The sequence below is a fragment of the Salmo salar genome, chromosome 15 (genome assembly GCF_965601325.2).
Source record: "Salmo salar chromosome 15, fSalSal1, whole genome shotgun sequence".
In the NCBI taxonomy this organism is placed as follows: Eukaryota; Metazoa; Chordata; class Actinopteri; order Salmoniformes; family Salmonidae; genus Salmo; species Salmo salar.
The window spans coordinates 10,240,161-10,250,000 of record NC_138305.1 but is presented as its reverse complement, the minus strand read 5'-3'; the positions used below and the strand labels follow the sequence as shown (position 1 = coordinate 10,250,000).

The window sequence follows — 9,840 nt, the reverse complement described above, 5'->3', positions numbered from 1 at the left end:
CTTCTAAATCAATGCGAAATAGGCGAAGAATGAATATGTTAGCAGCATGAAGTAGCTAAGAGATGAATGTACTGCACTGTGACCATCAGCGAGACATCGCTGGCTGGCATCTAGTACTGCAGTGTGTCACCATCAGCCAGACATCGCTGGCTGGCATCTAGTATTGCAGTATGTGACCATCAGCCAGACATCGCTGGCTGGCATCTAGTACTGCAGTATGTCACCGTCAGCCAGACATCGCTGGCTGGCATCTAGTACTGCAGTATGTCACCGTCAGCCAGACATCGCTGGCTGGCATCTAGTACTGCACTATGTGACCGTCAGCCAGACATCGCTGGCTGGCATCTAGTTCTGCACTATGTGACCGTCAGCCAAACATCGCTGGCTGGCATCTAGTACTGCACTATGTCACCGTCAGCCAGACATCGCTGGCTGGCATCTAGTACTGCAGTATGTCACTATCAGCCAGACATCGCTGGCTGCCAATGCGCTTGATGATCTATTGAGCCGCACAGAGCCGCTCAGGCTTCCAGTGTCACCGGCTCCAGTTCCAAGTCAACCAGGAACTATTGCGTCAGGTTCATTTTAGGATCTTATTGAAGCACTACACACTCAGATCACAGGAGAGACGATACAGTAATGCACTGGTTTATAAGCCCAAACTGGTTTCTGGGTATTTTTTCCCATTTACTGTAACTCTTGATAGCTACTGTTCTGTCACTCTGACAACTGTTGATGTGAAAAGGGGCTTTTGTAAGGGAATTTGATGGATTATAACAGAGATATTATGTGGTAATGTTTTCTCTCTTCTCCCTCAGGGTGTCCTACTCTGTGCACGTCTCTGATGACTACCCAGGTAAGAGACTTGCGTCTTCACTGTCTCGACATGAGCTCACTGTGTCTCCTGCATGTTTGTAGTCATTATACTACCACGAGATGTAATGACAGTCTTACGAAGGCTTCATAGAAACAAACAAGTTTTTTTTTTTTAAGTGCATGGTGTGAGAAATCTGTCATATTCACAGAGGTGTACCCAGCTCACCGTCTAGGTATGATGTGATCATATAATCATATCTTATATTATATCCTGAGCTGCCATCATGCATGATATTAGTTGACTGACCCCTTACCTCTAACCTCAGGCTTGAGTGACTCACATCGGGACTCAGTGCCTGGGAGCGTCCAATAAGGCCATGGCACTTGTTGCACAACACCTCCGTAGATTCTAAAACTATAGAGTATCCATCCCCAATGGCACCCTATTCCATTTATAGTGCCCCTAGGACTCTGGCACCCTATTCCCTATATAGTGCTCCTAGGACTCTGGCACCCTATTCCCTATATAGTGTCCCTAGGACTCTGGCACCCTATTCCCTATATAGTGCCCCTAGGACTCTAGCATCCTATTCCCTATATATAGTGCCCCTAGGACTCTGGTCAAATGTAGTACACTACAAAGGGAATATAGTCAAAATGTATTTGTCAGACTTTATCTTCCCAATGATGCAGTGGCGCTATATACAGGAAGTACCAGATCAATGTGGAGCTATATACAGGAAGTACCAGATCAATGTGGAGCTATATACAGGGAGTACCAGTACCAGATCAATGTGGAGCTATATACAGGGAGTACCAGTACCAGATCAATGTGGAGCTATATACAGGGAGTACCAGTACCAGATCAATGTGGAGCTATATACAGGGAGTACCAGTACCAGATCAATGTGGAGCTATATACAGGGAGTACCAGTACCAGGTCAATGTGGAGCTATATACAGGGAGTACCAGTACCAGATCAATGTAGAGCTATATACAGGGAGAATCTGTACCAGATCAATGTGGAGCTATATACAGGGAGTACCAGTACCAGATCAATGTGGAGCTATATACAGGGAGTACCAGTACCAGATCAATGTGGAGCTATATACAGGGAGTACCAGTACCAGGTCAATGTGGAGCTATATACAGGCAGTACCAGATCAATGTGGAGCTATATACAGGGAGTACCAGATCAATGTGGAGCTATATACAGGGAGTACCAGATCAATGTGGAGCTATATACAGGGAGTACCAGTACCAGATCAATGTGGAGCTATATACAGGGAGTACCAGTACCAGATCAATGTGGAGCTATATACAGGGAGTACCAGTACCAGATCAATGTGGAGCTATATACAGGGAGTACCAGATCAATGTGGAGCTATATACAGGGAGTACCAGATCAATGTGGAGCTATATACAGGAAGTACCAGATCAATGTGGAGCTATATACAGGAAGTACCAGATCAATGTGGAGCTATACATGACTGACTTCATGTCTTAAAGTAATAATGGACTGTCGTTTCTCTTTACTTATTTGACCTGTTCTTACCATAATATGGACTTGGTCTTACCAAATAGGACTATCTTCTGTGTAACAACCCTACCTTGTCACAACACAACTGATTGGCTCAAACACATTAAGAAGGAAAGAAATTCCACAAATGAACTTTTAACAAGGCACACCTATTAATTGAAATGCATTCCAGGTGACTACCTCATGAAGCTGGTTGAGAGAATGTCAAGAGTGTGCAAAGATGTCATCAAGGCTAAGGGTGGCTACTTTGTGGAACTCTTTCTTGGTTACTACATGATTCCGGATGTGTTTTTTGATGTCTTGATATTCTACAATGTAGAAAATAGTAAAAATAAAGAAAAACCCTTGAATGAGTAGGTGTTCTAAAACTTATGACTGGTAGTGTAGATATGTACAGTACCAGTCAAAAGTTTGGACACACCTACTCATTCAAGGGTAGAAGTTGTCTCGGAGTCTGTTATACAGAGAGCTGATGCACTGGTACAATTTGTTCACCCTGCTACCGCCCGGCAGTCTATGGCTTGGCTGGTTGGAGTCTTTGGCAATTTTTCAGGCCCTTCCTCTGACACCGATATAGAGATCCTGGATGGCAGGGAGCTCGGCCCCAGTGATGTACTGGGCTTTTCCGCACCCTACTCTGTAGCGGTTTGTTGTCAAGGGCAGTGAATTTGACCACACTATCTACCATCTATATTATTCGTAGCTGTCTATTTACCACCACAAACCGATGCTGGCATTAAGACCGCACTCAACGAGCTGTAGAAGGCCATAAGCAAACAATAAAATAATCATTGAGAAGCAGCGCTCCTAGTGGCCGGGGACTTTAATGCAGGCAAACTTAAATCCGTTTTACCTCATTTCTACTAGCATGTCATGTCTAACCAGAGGGGGAAAAAACTCTAGACTACCTTTACTCCACAAACAGAGACGCGTACCAAGCTCTCCCTCACCCTCCATTTGGCAAATCTGACCATAATTATATCCTCCTGATTCCTGCTTAAAAGCAAAAACTAAAGCAGGAAGTACCAGTGACTCGCTCAATACGGAAGTGGTCAGATGACGCAGATGCTACGATACAGGATTGTTTTGCTAGCACTGACTCGAATATGTTCTGTGATTCATCCAATGGCATTGAGGAGTACACCACCTCAGTGCATCGACGACGTCATCACCACAGTGACCGAACGTACCCAACCAGAAGCCATGGATTACAGGTAACATCTGCACCGAGCTAAAGGCTACATCTGCCACTTTCAAGGAGCGGGACACTAATCCGGATGCTTATAAGAAATCCCGCTATGCCCTCAGACGAACCATCAAACAGGCAAAGCGTCAATACAGGACTAAGATTGAATCCTACTACACAGGCTCTGACGCTCGTTGGATGTGGCAAGGCTTGAAAAATATTTTGGACTACAAAGGGAAACCCAGCCGCGAGCTGCCAATTGATGCGAGCCTACCAGATGAGCTAAATGCCTTTTATGCTCGCTTTGAGGCAAGAATCACTGAAGCATGCATGAGAGCACCAGCTGTTTTGGACAACTGTGTAATGACGCTCTCCGTAGCCGATGTGAGCAAGACCTTTAAACAGGTCACATTCACAAAGCCGCTGCGCCAGACAGATTACCAGGATGTGTACTCAATGCATGCGCAAACCAACTGGCAAGTGTCTTCACTGACATTTTCATCCTCTCCCTGACCGAGTCTGTAGTACCTACTTGTTTCAAACAGACCACCATAGTCCTTGTGCCCAAGAAAGTGAAGGTAACCTGCCTAAATGATTACCGCCCGGTAGCACTCATGCTGGTAACCATGAAGTGCTTTGAAAGGCTGGTCATGGCTCACATCAACACCATCATCCCAGACAACCTGTACCCACTCCATTTCGCATACCGCCCCAACAAATCCACAGATGACGCAATCTCAATCACACTGCCCTTTCCCACCTGGACAAAAGGAACACCTATGTGAGAATGCTGTTAATTGACTACAGCTCAGCATTCAACACCATAGTGCCCACAAAGTTCATCACTAAGCTAAGGACCCTGGGACTAAACATATCCCTCTGCAACTGGATCCTGGACCTCTTGACGGACCGCCACCAGCTGGTAATGGTAGGCAACAACACATCTGCCACTGTGATTCTTAACACTGGGGCCCCTCAGGGATGGGTGCTTGGTCCCCTCCTGTACTCCTTGTTCATCCACGACTGCGTGGCCAAGCACGACTCCAACACCATCATTAAGTTTGCCGTCGACACAACAGTGGTAGGCCTGATCACCGAAAAACGATGAGACAGCCTATAGGGAGGAGGTCAGAGACCTGGCATTGTGGTGCCAGGACAACAACCTCTCCCTCAATGTGAGCAAGACAAAGGAGCTGATCGTGGACTACAGGAAAAGAAGGGCCAAACAGGCCCCCATTAACATCGACGGGGCTGAAGTGGAGCAGGTTGAGAGTTTCAAGTTCCTTGGTGTCCACATCACCAACGAACTATCATGGTCCAAACACACCAAGACAGTTGTGAAGAGGGCACGACAACACTTTTTCCCCCTCAGGAGACTGAACATTTTTGGCATGGGTCCCCAGATCATCAGAAAGTTATACAGCTGCACCATCAAGAGCATCCTGACTGGTTGCATCACTGCCTGGTATGGCAACTGCTCGGCATCTGACCGAATGGCGCTACAGAGGGTAGTGCGTACGGCTCAGTACATCACTGGGGCCAAGCTTCCTGAAATCCACAACCTATATACTAGGCGGTGTCAGAGGAAGGCCCGAAAAATTGTTGAAGACTCCAGTCACCCAAGGCATGGACTGTTCTCTCTGCTACTGCATGGCAAGCGATGCCGGAGCGCCAAGTCTAGAAACAAAAGGCTCCTTAACAGCTTCTACCTCCAAGCCATAAGACTGCTGAACAATTAATCAAATGGCCACCCGGACTATTTACATTGACCCCGCCCACCTCTGTTTTTACACTGCTGCTACTCGCTCTTTATTATCTATGCATAGTCACTTTAAAAATTACCTCAACTAACCTGTACTCCCTCACATTGACTCGGTATCGGTATATAGCCTATTGTTATGTAATTTTCGTGGTATTTTTTATTTTTTTATTTTTTTACTTTAGTTTATTTAGTAAATATTTTATCAACTCTATTTCTTGAACTGCATTGTTGGTTTAAGGGCTTGTAAGTAAGCATTTCACTGTAAGGTTTACACCTGTTGTATTCGGCGCACGTGACAAATAAAATTTGATTTGATGCAGCTGTAGAACTTTCAGCCTCATGAGGGGAAGACCCTGTTCTCGACTGTGTTGTGTTTGTACCAATGTTCCAGCGGTTCCTCACTGTTGTCCATGCAAGAGATTTTGTTGTAGCCAGAACGCATAAGATTAGGATAATATTGCATTGACAGGCACGACCATAGCCAATCAGAGCTGCAGTAGGCCTATATGCAAATAGACATATGCTTACAGTATATGGCTCTGTGCCATTCACTTTGAACTGGACTGTGTTTACAGCATGAGCGGTGATGGGTAAATGCTCTTGTTTTGAGATGAAAGCGAAAGCTACATGTAGTTATAGATCATTTGTCCATTTGTTCATATCCTTTGCTAGTTAGTGAGTTATTAGCCCAGTTCTAGAAACTTTTTAGTCAGCAAAAGAGCAGTGATAGCTTCCTACAAGAGCACAAAACGTGTACATTTCTAGACATCTTTGAAAAGGGAGTCAGGTAGAAAGCTTTCTTTTTGTCTTAAAGGGGCAGTTTTGTATTTTGAGTGACCAATAGGCAGAGAATAGTATAATTTGTCTGATACTCTGTAATAACGGTATGGGAATAATGCATTTTATTTTGTAAAGTGGTTTCTTGCATCAAACACTGCAACATTTTCAGTCACTTCCTTGTGTTAAAGAGAAGTGGATTAACCGGTTAATGTCTAGCCCTGCATGTTTTTTTTTTCAAGAGTCTCATGGAATGTAGGCCTACATTGAACACCACACATTGTCTGCTACTGAAGGCTGAATGATAAAACAGCTATTTCCATGTTCAAATGTTATGGGATGCATTTTCTCCATTGTTTTTGATGATTGGCCACTCTGGTAGGTCTACATTATGATCACATAGCCACAGTAGCCTACTTGGCTACTGTTAACTACAACTGTAACTTAAAGTGGGTACAGGAAACGCACGCTGGAAGTTGCACAGAATTTTCACAATGTTCAAGTTTGCGCTCAGTAGACCTGAAATTTGATCAGTAATGAAAAAAAACAAGGGAACATTGGTGATGACTAGCAAAGTATGTTAGAGATCCTGCTCCAGAGCGCTCAGGACCCCAGGCTGGGGCGAAGGTTCATCTTCCAACAGGACAACGACACTAAGCACACAGCCAAGACAACGAAGATGTGGCTTCGGGACAAGTCTCTGAATGTTCTTGAGTGGCCCAGTCAGAGCCCGGACTTGAACCGGATCGAACATTTCTGGAGAGACCTGAAAATAGCTGTGCAGTGACGCTCCTCATTCAACCTGAAAGAGCTTGAGAGGATCTGCAGAGAAGAAAGGGAGAAACTCCCCAAATACAGATGTGCCAAGCTTGTAGCATCTTACCCAAGAAGACTTGAGGCTGTAATCACTGCCAAATGTGCTTCAACAAAGTACTGAGTAATGGGTCTGAATACTTATGTAAATGTAATGTTATTTTTGTAATTTGTAAAAACAAATCTGAAACAGTTTTTGCTTTGTCATTATGGGGTATTGTGATGTCATTATGGGGTATTGTGATGTCATTATGGGGTATTGTGTGTAGATTGAGGGGGGAAAAACGATTTAATCAATTTTAGAATAAGGCTGTAATGTAACAAAATGTGGAAAAAGTCAAGGGGTCTGAATACTTTCCGAATGTATTTGGGGAGTTTCTCCCATTCCAAATAAAATATTCAATTTTAAAATAATTTATATAATGAATATGAATTCGGAGTGCAGAAATGATTCAATATTAAAACATTGAACCTCTCACTAAAGGATTCAGTCAAACCAAAGTTATACATAAATCTGAACTGGTTCTCTATCAGATTAGTAACATTTTCTCACCCCATGTTCAAGAATAGCCATTTAACCTTTTCATATTACAACATCTCACTTTCAATTATTTGAAAATAATCTCCAGAATACCGCTATTTTTAAAACAATCTGTCACCTCCTGACCATTGAGAGCTCGTATTTTTCTATGGTAGAGTAGGTCAGGGCGTGACTGGGGGGGGGTTTGTCTAGTGTATTTTTTTCTATGTTGTGTTCTAGGTTCTTTTTTCTAGGTTGGGGTTTTTGTATGATTCCCAATTAGAGGTCATCGTTGTCTCTAATTGGGGATCATATTTAAGTTTTTTTTCCCCCACTAGTGTTTGTGGGAGATTATTTTGAGTTAGTGCATGTTGTACCTCTTCGTCATGTTTTTTTTAAAACATTTTTTATAGTTTATTGTATGTATGTATTACATAGTTTCACATATAAATAAAGATGTGGAACGATACGCACGCTGCGCCTTGGTCTCGTTCATACGACAACCGTGACACAAAACAAGCCATAAAAATTTGGTTGCAATTTCAGTTTAATCCACCAGAAAAGACAAAACATAATATTTGTTTTACAATTATTTATTTTTTTACAATCTTTGTAAATGACATCGTAAATAAGACTGGTGGAGTTGTCACACATGGAGCTAACAAAAAATGTATGGAAATGTCTGCTGTACTCAGAATTACAACCAACTAACTGCAGCGTTATGAAAGGGGAGAAAGTAAGGAACTTGTCTGTCGGCCCTGCGTTAAAGACCAATTGGTTAAAGAAAATTGTGATAAGTAAAAAAATGGATACCAGTTTAATTTAAGGAAACAAAAAAGGTAATTTAAGGAAAGAACCAAAAAAACTGTACAATATAGATAGTTGGGGAGAGATTTTTGATGTACCGATTCCACGATTTATGAACTGATACGCAATATGATGCCGGATTCAAAACTTAGTTTTTCAATTTAAATGATTATCCCAAATTATTGCAACCAATAGAATGTTATATATGGGGGATAGAACCATCCCAGCTCTGTAGATTTTACTGCGAAGAGAGAGAATCATTAGATCATTTTGTTTTGACACTGTCCTTCTGTAGCTTGTTTTCGGTTTGCAGTTTCAGGAATGGTGGAAGAATTGCAACATTTACCTGAAGCTAACTCTGCAAATAGCAGTGCTGGGTGATTTTTTTATTTTATTTTTTAAGTCCTAGTCAATCGATCAATAATATATTACTCTTAGCAAAAATCTTTCTTTCATTTACAATCTGTAGAAACTACGAGAATCGGTTCAGAACTTTTGTGAAACAGCACAGTTAAAAATATATGGCAAATAGAATCTATACTGGATGGTGTTCAGAGATCAGGGGAGGGGTTGAGGAGAGCAGAATGGTGGGACTAAAAACAACAACATGACTCATGTAAAATATTCTGTGTCCATAAAATGTATATATTATGTATAACAGGAAGTAGAAACCTAAGTGGTGTTGTCCCATTAGTTTACTCCCATTAGGGGAGGAGTGGTAGGGTTAGGGGAAAATAGTAAAGGAATATATATTAAAAACACACATCTCAACATCAACTGTTCAGAAGAGACTGAGTGAGTGAATCAGGCCTTCATGGTCGAATTGTTGCAAAAAAACCACTACTAAAGGACACCAATTGGAAGAATAACACGAGCAATGGGCATTAGACTGGTGGAAATCTGTCCTTTTGGTCTGATGAGTCCAAATGTTAGATTTTTTGGTTCTAAAGGCCGTGTCTTTGTGAGACGCAGGGCTTCCGAGTGGCACAGCGTCTAAGGCACTGCATCTCGGTGCAAGAGGCCGTCACTACAGTCCCTGGTTCGAATCCAGGCTGTATCACATCCGGCCGTGATTGGGAGTCCCATAGGGCGGCGCACAATTGGCCCTTCGTCGTCGGGGTTTGGCCGGGGTAGGCCGTCATTGTAAATAAGAATTTGTTGTTAACTGACTTGCCTAGTTAAATAAAGGTTTAATTAAACAAATAAAAAATGTAAAAAGGTGAATGGATGATCTCCGCATGTGTGGTTCCCACCGTGAAGCATGGAAGAGGAGGTGTGGGGGTGCTGTGCTTTTGTGAAACTGTCAGTGATTTATTTAGAATTCAAGGCACACCTAACCAGCATGGCTACCACAGCATTCTGCAGCGATACGCCGTCCCATCTGGTTTGGGCTTAGTGGGACTGTCATTTGTTTGTCAACAGGACCATGACCCAAAACACACCTCCAGGCTGTTTTAAGGGCTATTTGACCAAAAAGGAGAGTGATGGAGTGCTGCATCAGATGACCTGGTCTCCACAATCACCCGACCTCAACCTAATTGAGATGGTTTGAGATGAGTTGGACTGCAGAGTGAAGGAAAAGCAGCCAACAAGTACTCAGCATATGTGGGAACTCCTTC

At 42.9% G+C, this 9,840-nt stretch overlaps 1 protein-coding gene across 1 annotated transcript in view; it reads left to right on the top strand.

Annotated features, from left to right (window-relative positions):
- Positions 1–9,840, top strand: part of LOC106570930 (protein mono-ADP-ribosyltransferase PARP8) — a 78,630-nt gene that overhangs the window by 27,350 nt on the left and 41,440 nt on the right. The window contains exon 4 of the mRNA XM_045695428.2: positions 819–856. Within this exon, the coding sequence (XP_045551384.2) occupies positions 819–856 (38 nt within the window). The remainder of the gene's footprint in view (positions 1–818; positions 857–9,840) is intronic.